The sequence below is a fragment of the Trematomus bernacchii genome, unplaced genomic scaffold, assembly GCF_902827165.1.
Source record: "Trematomus bernacchii unplaced genomic scaffold, fTreBer1.1, whole genome shotgun sequence".
In the NCBI taxonomy this organism is placed as follows: Eukaryota; Metazoa; Chordata; class Actinopteri; order Perciformes; family Nototheniidae; genus Trematomus; species Trematomus bernacchii.
Window position 1 is genome coordinate 8566096 of NW_022987739.1, and position 16392 is coordinate 8582487.

General features: G+C 38.5%; 2 protein-coding genes across 3 annotated transcripts; both read left to right on the forward strand.

Moving 5' to 3' along the window:
• The first annotated feature begins 438 nt into the window (after positions 1-438).
• ftsj3 (FtsJ RNA 2'-O-methyltransferase 3) lies at positions 439-7852 on the forward strand. The gene is made up of 20 exons (XM_034147274.1): positions 439-632; positions 790-895; positions 1636-1682; positions 2160-2239; positions 2386-2485; positions 2598-2792; positions 2893-3008; positions 3135-3239; positions 3467-3654; positions 3766-3966; positions 4116-4251; positions 4687-4874; positions 5009-5120; positions 5268-5349; positions 5528-5690; positions 5800-5909; positions 6102-6204; positions 6656-6839; positions 6972-7066; positions 7185-7852. The coding sequence occupies exons 1-20, from the start codon at positions 566-568 to the stop codon at positions 7444-7446; spliced, it is 2640 nt and encodes an 879-aa protein (XP_034003165.1). The 5' UTR covers positions 439-565; the 3' UTR covers positions 7447-7852.
• An 894-nt stretch (positions 7853-8746) lies between these two features.
• On the forward strand, positions 8747-15979 carry clcc1 (chloride channel CLIC-like 1). 2 transcript variants are annotated; one of them, XM_034147275.1, is made up of 10 exons: positions 8747-9186; positions 9282-9389; positions 10956-11066; positions 11208-11429; positions 11742-11882; positions 11994-12090; positions 12454-12551; positions 12803-12949; positions 13029-13604; positions 14833-15979. In XM_034147275.1, exons 1-10 carry the CDS (start codon positions 9055-9057, stop codon positions 14938-14940), a joined length of 1740 nt encoding a protein of 579 aa, XP_034003166.1. In that variant the 5' UTR covers positions 8747-9054; the 3' UTR covers positions 14941-15979. The 2 variants fall into 2 exon arrangements, with proteins under 2 accessions (XP_034003166.1, XP_034003167.1); XM_034147276.1 differs by having other exon boundaries at positions 14836-15979.
• The last annotated feature ends 413 nt before the right edge of the window (positions 15980-16392 follow it).

Consider the following 16392-nt stretch of genomic DNA (forward strand, 5'->3'; position numbering starts at 1 on the left):
CTCTGTATTTATATTTTGACTAAATGTAATCATGAATATGATAAGATAAAGATAAGATACACTTTATTGATCCCAATTTGGGAAAATGTCATGTCACAGCAGCATGTAGATAAGACATTGCACCTACAAAAAACCTAAAAAAAAAAATAACCAAACAAAAATAAAGCTATACATATCAGCAGAAGTTAAACGAAATACGCAAAACAGTGAATATATATATATATATATTCACTGTTTTGCTATCTATCAACTATCAACAATGAAGGATATTTGTTATCAGTTAATGTTGTATCTGTCCATACCAAACTATTAATTTCCTCTTTATCACATGTCCAAACCATGGTCCAAAGAAAAAAGTTCTTGCATTTTGCGGTATAGACAGCAGGTGGCGCCCACGTTCTGCAATCATCCTAAAACAAATCAGTAGAAGAAGAAATACGATCAGCGGTGTGACGTGGATTCTCTGCGCCGAGAACTCCGCACGTGTTGTTTTCATGGACGTTTGAGTGCTTTTACTGTGGTATTTCTGTGTTAGAGTAATAGTGTTAAAAACACTGCAACAAACATGGGGAAGAAACTCAAAGTCGGAAAAACCCGAAAGGATAAATTTTACCATCTGGCAAAAGAAACAGGTACATTTCCACTGTTAGAAAATATAGCACGTTTTAGACTGTAAGCATTGAAGTAGATATTAGCACGAGTGCTAGCTAACTTGCTAACACGAGTGTACACTGGATTATATTTTAATAGTGCCAGCTCTCTGATAACATCTGGTTTTGTCTTTTTCAGGTTACCGGTCTCGATCTTCTTTCAAGCTAATTCAGCTCAACCGTAAATTCCAGTTTCTTCAGAAAGCCAGAGCTGTAGTGGACCTGTGTGCTGCTCCTGGAGGATGGTGAGCCTGTCAACACTATCTGAGATGGAACAACATATATTATTCTACTAACATGTCCAGGGTTTAAAGCAATGGTCCCCAAACCAGAGATCCAAAGGGACACACATTAAACAGCATTGAGGGACAGCGAATCGTGTCCTGTCATACATAAAGTCTTTCTATTTTATTTTCTATTCAACGTGGTAGTTTAACCCTTAATCAGGTTTTCCCAGGCCAAAATGGGGGAGAAACTAAGTATTGACAATATTTAATTATTATAACCAAATACCACTATCTGTTCAGTTTCAGTCCAATATTATCAATGTATATTTTCCATTATTGATTGTTGATCAATTCTCCGTTTGGGGGGGAAATAAAGGTAGACCTACACAGTTTTTAAGCATAAACACATCTGTTTACTATGTCTCGAGTCTGCAGACTTTGTAGAGTGTCAGCCTTAAAGCATTTGAACGTGCTAAAATTAATTACAACATTTTTACAGACGTTTTTCTTTCTTTATGAATTTGATCCACCCTATAGACGGTTTCTTCCTGACAGCAAAAATATGTTCCTCAAACAACAATAACGTTTTAATTCAGTATTTTATTATCTTTGGCACATGGTTAACGTCTCTCCAATCATTAATAATAATAAGGTGCTATGTAGTGTATGCTCGGCCTAGTAGTGTGACAGATGAGTGAAATGTTTTTTGTGGATTATTGTTTGTAAAACTCATGATTGTGAGTGTATTCTTCTTGCAGGTTGCAGGTGGCGTCAAAGTTTATGCCTATATCAAGTATCATTATTGGTGAGTATTATGTCACAATTTTCTGAGTTATAAATTGTAGGGCTGTAACGAATTATTCAAAATGCTGACATTCATGATCTCTCATGATGGATTAACCTAAATAAATAGAGACATGCAAAAGGCATGTCTCTATTTATTTAGGTTAATCCATTAATTCTATACAGTTATAGAATAAAATTAGGCTACACCAATAATATTTATATTTTTAGAATTAGTTTTTATTCAATTGTATTCAAATTTTGTTTTTTATATATTTATCGAGAATACGTCCTAATATTTGACAACAAACATTAAAAGATCATTTTAAAAGCTCAATAGACACTTGGAATTAACAAATGTATACATTTTATGAAGCCCTAATAAATGGTTCTGTCTTGGGCTGGCTTTTTTGATGTCGGTTTTTAATCTAATTAATTGATATTGTATATGGAAATTATGTGATAAAAGTAATAAAATGTGTTGTTTTTTTCCTCTCAGGTGTGGACCTGGTGCCCATTAAGTCCATCCCCAACGTTGTTACACTGCAGGAAGACATCACCACTGACAAATGCAGACAGGTGAGGCAGCTGCAGACTAACATCAGTGTTCAGGCTGCTAACACTGATAAACACTAAATAAACAATTTAAAACCCCTGCCAAAATATAAGACACTGGAGACACAACATTGATTTATTGAGTGCAATACTTTCTGTCCCACATACAGGCTATAAAAAAGGAACTGCAGACTTGGAAGGTCGACGTTGTGTTGAATGACGGCGCCCCGAATGTGGGCGCCAACTGGCAACATGATGCCTTCACACAAGGTATGTGCCACCAAAAAGTAAAAGTTTGCCCAATAGTATACCGGTGAAATACGGGATCACTTTCAAACTTAAATGTCCCATTATCTCACTTTGTTCTCCGCTTCACCTCCAGCTCATTTGACCCTCATGGCCATGAAGTTGGCCTGCGAGTTTCTGACCAAAGGTGGCACCTTCGTCACCAAGGTCTTCCGCTCCAAAGACTACCAGCCGCTGCTCTGGATCTTCCAGCAGTTCTTCAAGAAGGTTCAGGCCACCAAGCCGCAGGCATCCAGGAACGAGTCCGCTGAGATCTTTGTCATCTGTCAGGGTCAGTGGCAGCTGACTGACAGAAAAAAGCTTGTCAGACGCTTATTTCTTAGCCACTTTTGTAGATTTCACCTGAACTAAACATTGTCTTTTCTTAACAGGTTATCTTGCCCCGGACAAAATTGACGCCAGGTTTTTTGACCCCAAACATGCGTTCAAAGAGGTGGAGGAGCAGGCCAAAACTGTCAGGGATCTGATTCCTGTCAAGAAGGCAAAGGTATGTACACTCAACAAGACATAGGAATATCAGATAAACATTGATATATCATTTCAATCCAAGTTTAATCAGTGTTTACACATTATTTGCTATTTTGTTGATATAATAATATTTTTTTTGTTCCAGGCGGAGGGATACGAAGATGGTGATCTGACACTCTACCACACTTTCACAGCGACAACCTTCCTGAAAGCCGATAACGCCATAGACTTCCTAAGCAAAGCCAATGAGGTGAGTAAACTGTTATAATTTAATATTTAAAAAGACTGATGCTGCACATTTTCTGCCATTTCACAGAAAATCCTGTAGGATATACATTTCAGAAAGTGAAAGTTATAAATTATCCTGTACTGGACTATTTGAAATGACAGTCTAAAATGCAATAATAATAAAATGACTGACTACGTTAAGAAAAAGCCCTCCGTTATTTCAGTTCTCATTCTGTCTTCTTCTCTCAGATCACCTTTGACAACCCAGACCTGGAGTCTCACCCGTCCACGAGTATTGAGATAAAGGAGTGTCTGCGTGACATCAAAGTTTTAGGACGCAAAGAGCTCCGCCTGCTGCTTACCTGGAGGACCACACTGAGGAAATATCTGGCCAAAAAACTGAAGGGAGATTCCAAACCGCTTGACCCGGATATAAAGTAAAGTCTTTACAGCGTATTTACAAAAAGCTTCAGAAATATTCTCATGTCTTCACCAGACTGTGTTATTGCATATATATAAAAACACCATCCTTTTTGCTGTTTTTTTAGCCTAAGTTCTGATGAAGAAAAACCCGATTTTGATGAAGAAGAAGAGAAGAAGAAGAAGAAGAAGGAGAAGAAGAAGCAACCCGGGGAGAAGGAGGAAAAGGAGGAGAAGGAGGGTGAGGACGATGAGGAAGAGGAAGATGAGGAAGAAATGGAGACTAAACTGGCAGAAATGAAAGCTGAGGAGGTGGCTGAACTCAAACGGTACAACACGTTTTGAAAAACAACATTTTTCTTTTTACTCTGGATATCATTTAATAATTCATTTTTTGATTCAGTTTTACTGGAAGCTAATTACATTTGGAACATTCTGTTTAGAAATGTGAGATTTTATTACTCTTATGCTTCATCAGTAAGAAGAGGAAGCTGCTGAAGGAACGGCGGAAGCTGAGGGAGAGGGTGGAGCTGAAGATGGACCTGCCCGGCGTCTCCATCGCAGATTCCCACGACTTTTCCATGTTCTCCATCAGCACCATCAAGAAGCAAAAGGTGAAGATAAGACACACGCACACGCACACACACGCAGAGGACATTTTCCCACAATTGTATAAACTTGCTACAACACCGTTACCGAGTACACTGGACATTTAACAAAAAAACCTATTCTGCGACTACACTCAATGTCTTTAGACTTTGATCTTCAAATGTGGGGGGCCTGTGCGTCTCCAGGGGAGCTTCATAGCAGGGCCAAGTTTTGCATCGCAATATTTCTCGGCTTGATCTAATATGTGCAACACTCTGCCAAAAATAGACATGCCGTGTAGTTTTATGTGGAGCCGCTTCTGAAATGCATCCTGTGGAAGCATCGTCTTTAGTTTTGATGCAGATACTGTTGTCCCATCTCTAATGTCTCCTTCCAAAGTGTTTGGTGGTGGGGAAGACTAAAAAAAGCTAATTCCTTTGCCATTCACGTCTCTCCATCAGACCCTGGCAGATATATCCAAAGGGGACATGCAGCTGGCGGACACCCTGGGAGATGAAGACGACGACCTCCACCTGTCTGATATGGAGGGTGACGATGCAGATGAGATTTCCCTCGCCTCTGATTTAGATGATGAGGACATGGAAGAGGTGGAGCAGAAGCAGAGAGAGCTGGCACCAAAGAAGAAGAAGTAAGACAGACCACTCTTATAAATGTTTTTCCGGTCATGTATCGATAATATTGTGCTACTTTCACAGAAAAAAAACATGTAATTATTTCTTTAAAAATAGTTCTTTACTTTAGCCTGTTTGTGTCTGTTTCCAGAGTAAAGTTTGATGAAGAAAAGGAGATAGAAGGGCAGGATAGTGCCTTGCTGGTTGAACTGGAGGGAAAGGATGAGAAGAAGGAGCGAGAAACCAACCTGTGGTTCAGCAAGGTTTGTCCACTTCCCATCATTTAATATATTCACAATGTTCATGTTATAAAATGATTTCTCAGCTGCCTATTTGTTCACATCATTACTGATCTGCAAATAAGTGGATTATTGTGTGACCTGTGACCCTTCCATCTTGTTGCACTGTAGGGCATATTCTCTGAGATTAACCTGGAAGGAGACGCCGAAAGCGAGCTCCGACAGACTGAGTGGCTTCAGGAAAAAAAAACAAGTAAGAGTCTGTTTTTCATGAAATGATTCACACTTGTTCATCAAAAGTCGTTTTTTCTACAACGTACTTTCATGACTCAGTAAAACAAAATGTAAAATATCTGTACTAAAAAGGATAGTAGCTCTATAAATCTGGTACAGGCAGTATAATAACCATTATGGATCTTCTTTTGGAAAAGGCAAAAAGAGGAAAGCTGAAGATGAAGATGTTGCAGAGGGGGAGGAAGAGAAGACTGCTACGCCAGAGGAGGAGGAGGAGGAGGAGGAGGAGGAGGCGGGACCTTCAAAAGAAGCTGAAAACGACACTGACAGCGACTCAGATGACAGCAGTGATGATGAAAAGTAAAACCTAATTTTCTGTTGATGCTGTTTTCTGTTCCAAATCCAGTTACATTCATACTATTGACAAATGTACAAATAGTGAAATGAATATTTTGCTGCTTGTTTTCAGGGAGATCAACAAGATGAAGCAGGTCACTAGAGGGGCTGGGGGGACGTCTGCTGGGACGTCAGTTGAGGCCAATGAAGAGGACTTCCAGGTTGTCCCTGTAGAAAGCATAAGTGAGTATAAGGAGCATTTATGTTGCAAGTGTTAAACTGATAATTTCCAATCTACACACATCCTACCTCACGGATAATCAACTGAAAACCAGGTTATATGCTCAAAATACTTTCAAAATGCAGCCAGTAAAATGTATTTAGCTTTTTGTTTTGTGTAACTTTGTTAATAGTTTTGGCTTCTGTGCTCCTCAGGTAAGAAACACAGGATCCTGGATGCAGAGGGCCTGGCCCTGGGCTCTATGATCGCTACATCCAAGAAGCGAGCCAGGGACATGGTGGACGGCTCCTTCCACAGGTGTGTGTCTGTGTATTTAAATGTGTTGTGTTGTGATGTTCTCACTTCTCAACTGGTTTAAATTGTCTCACAAAACTTACAGTATTTATTTAAAGTAAAAGGCTGCAAACATTCTATATTTTTGTATTATCAACACATCCAATAAAAACATCAAAATCAACAATATGTAGATCATACTATCAGAAACACCTCTGTTGCCAAAGCCGGACACTAAGGTAAACCTCAGTTTGCGGGCTTTAGGGGTTGAGTGTCAAATAAAGCAATAGGGAAATATAATGACTGAAATATAATATATGCCTGATGTATTATTTGAAAATAATTGGATTCGAATTTCCTGTCAAATCTGTTACCAGATGCCTCATGATTTAACTACACACATCAGTATCTGTTTCTGAACCCAGAATATATGTTTAATATGTCCAGACAGCAAACTGATTGTTTGTTCTTGCAGGTTTGCTAGCTCCGAGCAGCAGTGGGATGTACCGGAGTGGTTCATGGTTGACGAAAAGAAACACAGGAAGAAGCCGACTCCTGTCACCAGAGAGATGGTGGAGGAGTTCAAACAGAAGTGGAAAGAGATCGATGCCCGACCCATCAAACGAGTTGCCGAGGCGAAGGCCAGGAAGAAGAGGAGGGTAAGAAGATGATCAGACATAAAACAGGATCATGCTGTTTTAAGACAAGCGAAACTACCCAAAACATTTTTTTTTTTTTTTTTAAATGTACTTCAAATTTAAAATGATTCTGTGTTTCTCTGATGTTTCCAGATGCTGAAGAAGATGGATCAGACTAAGAAGAAGGCAGAGGCAGTCTGCAACACAATCGACATCTCTGAGAGGGAGAAGAATGCTCAGCTGAAGAGGTATGACAGCCCGCACCTCGGAAGGAGACTCCTTGAAACTATATACATCGCTTCATACTGGATAATTGTAATATAACATCAATTGAAAAACGTTGTCTTTTCTTTCTGCTTCTGTTAGTATCTACAAGAAAGCAGGCATGGGGAAGGAGAAGAGAGAGTTAACATACATTGTCAGCAAAAAGGGAGCTGGCAAGAAGGTGAGGCGGCCCGCCGGTGTCAAGGGAACTTTCAAAGTGGTGGACGGTCGCATGAAGAAGGACATGCGGGGGAAGCAGAGGAAGGAACAACGAGCCAAAGGGGGCAAAGGAAAAGGCGGCAAAGGAAAGGGTGGCCCGAGAGGAGGAGGGATGAAGGGTGGTAAGGGGCAAAAAGGAAGATAAATTTGAACCTAAAGCGCTCTAACCGTGTATTGCCTTTCCAGTTATTACACAGTCTCATGTTGCAGGTGAACATTTATGGCTAAGTTGCCACCACAGTTTGGGCTCCAATATCATGTGCAGAGGCCAAAATGAGTTTTGGTCATTCCCATGCGTGCATTTAGCATTGTTTGCTGAGTTTCCTGAAATCCCTTAAGATATGTTCTGTGGGTTCATAAGTACTGGTGTTCTGTATACATCTTTCTGAAGATGTAGATTTTCAAACTCTGTGAACAGAGTGGTTTAAATTAACAGCTAAACTGTAAATGTTAGAAAATCAAGTGAAATATAATCATTCTCAATAAATGTTGCTATTAATGTAAATATTATAAACACATTTTTGCAATAAACGTTTTGTTCAATCCTTAAATCTGTGGTTCTCTTCATTGTGCTGGTTTTGTTTAATCGGTATGAGTCAAAAGACATCGGTTATAAACTAAAGCAGTTTAATCACTTTCGATCTGAAAAAGACAGTTGCAGCAGCTCCTGTCTGGGACCTGCTTTTACAGTGTCTGGATGCAGCCATTCAGTGACAGGTTTTAAAGTTGCACTCAATTTAATCCTATTTTTATTTTTAGGAGAACACGTTTTCTGTAAATGAACAGTATATGGAAACACAATAAATGAATGTATAAATTAAATAATACAAGTTGAGATAAACAGAACACACATTATTATATACCTTTAATATATTTCTACATTTATTTTCACATATTTATATATTTTTGTATTTCTGTGTCTGTGCTTGTTTCACACCTTGTTGTTTTGCTTCGTAGCCTCGTATTGTATATGGTGATTTATAACAAATGTACTTTCCATTGCTGCAAGTGCACATGTCTTTAACAATATCTTTCAGTTGTTGAGCTGTCCCTGTTGTTTTGCTCCCACAATGCAGTTCGGCAAAGCGTGACGCCAACCCATTCAAAGTGGGCAGAAGCGTTGAAGCTTCAACGCACGCCGCCGTGTGTAGGGGCCCGTCCCCAGCGCAAATGACGCCTATGGTGCTATTTGCAATTGAAAATGAAAATAATGTAATAAAACAGACTTTTAATTATTCCTTACTCCTTTCTTCACATCCTAAACTTTACTTTTATATATTTAATTAGGACTTCATTTGGTTTATTATACTTGTAAACTTACTAACTTACATGAGTATTATTTTTGATGCATAACATTTGCCCTTTTCTCTGAAACTACAACTAACTACATTTCCCTTGAGCCTTTGCAACGCACGTAAATTGCGTCAGACTCAGATGCTTGTACCGTAAAGCGGCTCTGACAGTTTGTTGATGTAATGCCTAGCTGTTATGGTGTTCGAGTAGAAAGTATTAAATATACATCGTTTTATTATAGCTATCGAATATCAAAGTATCTTCTTAGCTCAGTTTGAGTCGCTGGGTCTGAATTATCAAAGCAGTTTTTCACCATTAGCTTGTTAAGTAACGTTGTTTAGTCAGGTTAGCTTGAGCACAGGGGGTAAAGTAAGCCACCTGCTTTTGCTTTCACTTTCCAGGAAGTCTTTCTGGATATTCTGTCAGATATATAGTTAGCAGATACCCCCGTAGTGCCGGGATGCTCCTCGTGGTCCTGGTTGTCAGCCTGTTTCTGTCTGGCTCGGCACAGGAGGCGGACAACGACTGGATAGACCCGTTTGATATGCTCAACTACGATGCAAGCACAAAAACGATGAGGCAGCCTGCAGAGGTTGGTTGACGTTTATTGTTAAAAACTGTCTTGAAGGCCCTTAAGCTATGTTGATATTGTGACAGTTAATATTCGAGTGTGTGTATGCCTTGCAGCCTACAAACTATGAAAATGTGCCAACCAAGAGGAGAGAGTTTACTCAGGACTCCAACCAGGAGGAGCTGACGTCGTGCAATACACAAGTGGTGGATCTGAAGAGAGAGGTTGGTGGTCAGAGAGAGTTAGCATGTGGTAAAAGTTCTGTTAAGTATCTACAGCTACACCAGTGTTTCTGCAGATCAGGTCTGAATACAAATAAGTACTTATAAATCAATCATTGTGTTAATGCAACAGAAAAACAAAGAAAACAAGTTTTAAAAGGAAATAATGTTGGATTAAGATTTGGTGTGTATTCATGAGTTAATTCATGTACGTTTTCTCACATAGTTTTTAGAGATAGCATAGAATAGTTATACACTATTTTGTTTTACCTATAGTAATTCACTGATTTAACTCTGCTTTTGTTAAAGTATTTCCCTGGTAGAATGGTCTCTTTTACTCCCTTTATTGTATGTGAGGGTCTTTGTATGTATATATGTATGCTTTCTGTGTTTGACAATGTCACAAATAAATCATATATAACATAAAAAAAGTATTTAGCTGAAAACAATGTGCTGTATAGACTCATACATAAGCTAGAGACTATTTTGCAATGGTATCACTCGAGCTATGACGCCAAATTCGGCCAAGGGCTTGAAGTGCACAATGACGTTCATTTCGAAAACCCCCGAAAACTGTGTTCTACAGTAGGTAGGTTACAAACTAGGGCTGTGCGATTATGGCAAAAATCATAATTACGATTATTTTGGTCAATAATTGATATCACGATTATTAAATACGATTATTCATTGACTTTGAAAACATCCATTTATTAAAACATCCATTTATTAAAACATCCATTTATTAAAACATTATACAAATGTATTAAAACAAATACAAATAATAATTTGAACAGTATCTTTTTAACTGTTGATTACCCTGAACGTATAATTCAACTGAAAAACCAATACAAAAATAAATAAAATAAATGATACATTTAAATAAATAATATCAAAATAATAAATACCAATAAACAAGATCAACAAATATTTTGGAGCGCACTTCCACAAGCTACTAAACATATATAAATATGATAAATAAAAATAAATTAGATCAAATATGTTGTAGTGCACTGTCACAACCTAGCAAAACAAAATAATAGTTTTTTTCGATTATGTTGTTTTCGTAATTGTGGCAGGCCAAAATCGTAATTGCGATTAAAATACGATTAATTGCACAGCCCTATTACAAACTACAACCACCAAATCCTACTTATTGTGCCTTTTGAAAACTGTTTTCAAGATTCAAGGCTTATTGTCATGACATATACAAAACTACGATGTAATTATGTAATGTATGAAAAACTTAGATCGCAGGTTCCTCAACAGTGCAATTTCCAAGACATAAAACATATATATATATAAAAAAAACAACAATACAAATCTTCTTCGTTTTATGGCTTGTGGGATGAAACTGTCTGGTGGTTTTTGTCCTGAAGCTGTGGTACCGCCTGAACAGATAGGTTATTCTTTTTTAATCGTAATTTACTAATTCCATTTCTCGTGAAAACAAAAAGTCCTGCCTTGCTGATTGTCCTTTTAGTTTCAATCTGAACATTCATATGGGAATGAGACATGATTCCTTCATGGATAAGTAGAGATTTACAAATGGTGTGCTTTGCTTTCATTCAGATTGAAGAACTGAAGAAGAAAATATCGGTCATCTCACAGCAGCCTACATGCAATCCAGTTTTCAAACGATTCCTCACTAGACTCCGGAAGGAAATACTAAGAGTTGGTCTGGTAGGTGGTCTTTTCAAATGTTAACGCTTCGTCATGTGGACTTTAAATAGGTCTTTGCCAAACTTAAATTGATCCAAGCTTTTTTTGCAATCATCTTGTGGCCCTCATTTGACAATGCTACCTGTCCCGGTTCCGCCCTAGCCCAGTGACTCAGCAGAAGTCTTTTATGATGCCAAAATCAGAATGTCCACCCAAGCCATGACAGAGATTCAGGCTCTCCTGGAGGGCGAGGACAGCTGGAGAACCGGCGCTCTGGACAACGCCATCAGTCAGATACTGGTCGATCTCAGACCACATGACTACGAGGCATGGACGTGGCATTTTGAAGACAGCTTTGGCGTGGAGCTTGACACAGTATTAAAAGTAAGCTCATTTATTCATCTGAAATCTTTGTCTATGAGTTGAAAATTCTTTAATTATGTATTATTATTATTATATAAAAATAGTCACTGTTCAGAATTAGGGCTTTAAAATAAGTGTAGTCTTAAATACGTTTTGCTTGTGTCTTATTTGATATTGGATCATGTGTTGCAAAGTAACTGGTTAATGTAGCCTTAAAATGCAAATTCTTAATGTCTGAGTACTTTTAAAATGCTTTAGTTGCATATTTTCTGTATATTTTCCCCATCTTGTGTAACTATTCGCGTTGTGTTCTGTTCTCTCTGTTTATTCCAGATGGGCCTCTGTGTGCTGGTGATGGTGGCCATCATATGCACTCAGCTGTGGTCCACGGTGTCCTGGTTTGTTCAGTTCAGGCGGCTGTTCGCTGTCTGCTTCCTCGTCAGTATTGTCTGGAACTGGCTCTATCTGTACAAGGTGAAGGTCCATTGCTTGTGTTAAGCTGCCATTCAATACCGCTTTTCTTTCTTTTGGCAGGTTTGTAATACTGCTGTTTTTTTAATTTGTTTTTTTAATTTGTTTTTTCAGATTGCCTTTGCTGACCACCAAAGAAACCAAGTGAAGATGGAGAACTATGAAAAGTGCACTGGAATTAAGAAATTTGACTGGAGTGACAGCTTGAAAGGTGATTACAAGTGTTAATATATTTGAAAATGCATGGTTTCCACTGCACAGCAATAGCATGAAGAATAAATAATGATAGGGTCTATGCTTCTTGTTCAACTCATGATGTAATGACAGTACCGGTTCTTTAACAACGTTGAAGTTTAAAAGCCATTGAGGCCATTAATGGAATAATTTGAAACTATGAAAACGAGTTACCATCAGGTGAGTATCTTTTAAACTGATGTTTGTCGGTAGATATTTGTCGACAGGAGGCACTCTAATATTATGGATACCAAGATTTAAAGAAAGATGCTAGAGTCCCCGAATTGAATTTCAGTTGATTTCCTAACTACCTCTAATGTCTTCAATTGTTTTTCTACAGAGTTCTTCAGAAGCACCTTGACTCTTCAAGATGACCCCTGTAAGAAATACTATGAAGTCCTTCTGGTCAACCCCATTCTGCTGGTACCTCCAACCAAGGTATTTCACTGTAATAGCATGGATGTGTTTCCAGTCTAAGAACACACCTTGTGACAATAAATGTTACCTATACATCAAAAACATAAAAGAGCCAAAATGTTGCATTGTTGTTTTAAGGCAATAATTGAGGAAGAATATAAAGCATTTGACTCTGTCTTATAAATATGTTCCCATTTAACAATCAAGAGTCTTCTATTGGTTTTGAATATCTATATTGGTGTGGAAATAGTGACATTTTCCACTCTGTTTAGGCGATCGCAGTTACCATCACGACCTTGATCACGGAGCCGCTGAAGCACATCGGGCAGGGTATCAGTGAGTTTCTTGTTGCCCTCCTCAAAGATCTACCGATTACCCTGCAGATCCCAGTTCTCCTCACCATCGTGCTTGCCATTGTGGTAAGGAGTGTTGATAGATACACTGACCCTCATAAAATAAATGTTTCTCTATACTGATATATATTTATTGACTCTACAGGTATGCATGTATGGAAGTGTGCAGGCAGCCTTCCAGTATGGCATCGCTGCTCCTTTCCGCCGACCTCGCAGGGATCCCCCTCCTCCACAGCTGGAGCAGCAGCAGCAGCCTCGAATCCAGCAGATCGAGGGCGGGGACTACTTGGCAGGCGGGGACTACTTAGCGGGCGGGGACGCACCACAACCTGCCCTGAGGCTCCGAGCAGCTCCCGCTAATGGTGGAGGGAACCAGGTTGGTCAGAGACAGAGTGAGGAGCCAGCCATAGAGGTTGTGGAAACACTTCACGCAGCCGAGCCCCCCGACAGCGAGGACGAGGCAGATACTGCGCAGAGTGAGCCGGAGCGGATTGTCTCTGCTGAGTCAGAAAACCAGACGGAGACACAAGAGATGGAAGGAGAGAGTGCTAGCAATGCTGCTGCTAACACGACCAAAACTGAATCTAAACCCGCTGAATCTCCAGCGAAATCTAAACCTCTGAGAGGGAAGGAAATACCTCCTCCAGAGAAACTCAGCAAAGACAGTGCGGCAGCTCGCTCTCAGCCAGAAGGAAGGCAGCGTGCACAGACTGATGTCCAGGTGAGTGGTTTAACTACTTGAAAACTAAATTAAATAAATATTAATAATGTCTGAGTTTGGAAAAATACTGCTTTCTAACCCTCAAAGTACCCTGTTTATTTTTTAATGCTTCAGCTTTGCCCATGCAAAAATGGGATGGTGAATATTCACAGGCGACATAAATTGGTAAATAAGTATTTCATAAATAGTTCATATTTGAATTCCTCACTTCCCACGATCCATATTGTGAATGTGTTCAGCCAGTAACTTTTGGATAAAATGTATAGCTGTATTTTCATGTCCTGGGTTTTTGCTGCCACACCATACCTCTTAAGTTTGTTTAAACTTTAACACACATAATGTACTAAGTGAAGTGGAATACCAATTTTAACCAAAATACCATGACATACTGATAAATGAATTTGATGATATCCAAAATCTGAAGAAATTAATATTTTCTTCTCGTTTAGCTTCCAAATAATAATTCTCTGTATGACCATAATTATTCTACTTTCTCTTTCCTAATGAGTATAGTTGATAGATATATAATTGAATCTTTTCTTTTCTTATCAATAAAGAAGTGGAATTCCATTGCAAAAAGTACATTGAGTTAATAATTGTTTAATTGCCATTTGTAACATGTAGCAGAAAATAACATCTTAGTCAGATTAGACCAGGGGTTTACAAATTCTGATACTGTGAGCCAAGATAACTTAATATTGCTGTTTAGAATAACATCAGGCTACATTACGTACATAAAAAAAAATCTGTCCTTAAAACTACTGTGTCTCTGACCTACCTCCTTAATCCAACACATTAAGGCTATATTATATGATCCATGGAAAACTAATGCATCTAACTGAATGTATTCTGTACAAACTGTGAAGCCCCCTAAGGCACATTTTGTGATACATTGTGATATTAGGCTATATACATCAACTTTGATTGATTGATTATAATGTTTTTCCTTTTTATTTACTGAGTCTCTGTTAAATCAGTATTCAGCATCCCTTAAAAGACCGACCTCCAACTTTGAAAACCTCTGGTATAGACATTTAGGGACTCAAACCAGCATTAGGCTTAATTCCTTTACGAGGCAGTTGCTTTATTAACTCAGTAGACATATAGTGGCTCAATCTATTATTGCTGAATCTATTATACTTTGCTTTTTGAATGTGTTATTTGCACATCTTTATTTAATCATGTAACCTTTTTGTCTAATATATTTCTGATGTTTACCTCGTCCCAGCAGGACCTGCAGGCTCCAGCAGAGGACAGGACCCCCTCTGTCTCGCTGCTGCACGTTGAAACCGTCGGAGTTCCTGTTCAAGAGACGTCTCCAACACGAGCGGAGTAGGCAGCTTCTGAGCAGGAGGATTAGCGTCTTCAGTGTTTGGTGCTTTTTGTTGGACTGTGATGCAAAGGACAGTTACAACGTACAGGCATTGTTAAAATGTGCATGCACAACATTTCAAAGGTTCAATCAGGGAGCCAGTCCAGTGTTGCCAACTAACTTTATATTTCTGCCGTGCAGCCAAAGGAAGGTATCTTTCCCTGAGTGTAGATACCAATGCTGATTGATGAATCTGTTCATTATTTCAGGGTTATTTTTGCTTCTGCTGTATTTCCTCTTAAGCTTAATATTGTATCAATTACACAGCAGCTAGACTTAAACAGCTATCAGGGAAACGGATTTGTTGAAAGTCAGTATTGTTGACTTGATCTGATGTGTCAGTCTTACCCATGATCAGGAATCAGGTTCTTACAAACTAGGTTTTCTTAGTTTCACTGTAATGATAACACAGACTGTTTTGATTATTACAATGAACACTTGAAATATAAATGTAGACTTTGGAATTTATAAGGGAGGAAAAATATTTCCGAGTGCTGTTTTCACCAAATTATATTTTTGTGATTTTTTATGTTTTGTATGAGGGCTTAAAAGGTAATGTTGAAGTACATTTGTATGGGCAGCAGTGCTAATTTACTAAAAGTGGTAATTATGAATTTCATAAATTCCTAAACCAAAGTCTACATTACAAAATCATTGATATAAATTATTTAATCAATAAAAAATGGAATAGTCAGGTAAGTATACTGTCACAACAGGAAATGGGCAGCAATACTTAAGCAGTCTGTCTCAGCAGATTGTTTAGGCTTTCAGGCTCAAAGCTTTCATTTACTCGTTTCATTGTAGACTAGAATTTGCTGGACACAAACACGACTGTAAATGAATGATAATGTGGCTACATGTCTGTTGACTATGCTCAAATATTTTCTACATTAACTTTATAAGGTGATCATATATCCATGTTGTGGGGGCAGTTTATTGTCACTGCCCCCAAATGGCCAAAGAAAAAAAAACTGTAAATAAAATGAACCCCTTTAGAAATAAATAATGTTTCCATCAGGTTTTTAATTCCAACACTGTTACATTAAGGGGTAATTATTGGTAGGCAATACAATATTGTTCGATTTTTGCTTTTTCTAGTGTGGAGTTACTCAGCTAAAATAAAACCGAAAGAAGAGGTTTGGCAATTTGAGTTTTTTTTACTTATGTCAGATCCCCATGTGAGGGGTGTGTTTTTTGTTGTTGTAGATATGACCTAGGATTAGATCATAAGGGGGTATTCACATAGCGGACAGGGCTGTATCATTGTGGACACTGATGTCAGCTTCTTGGTATTTCTCTCTTTTTTTGCACCCAGGGGCGATGTTGCTTGCCATAATTAAAAACACTTGGTAGATACAGGCTGATTCCTATGAATGAGGACTAGGGCTGACCAAAAGTCAAACAAAATGTTGAGTT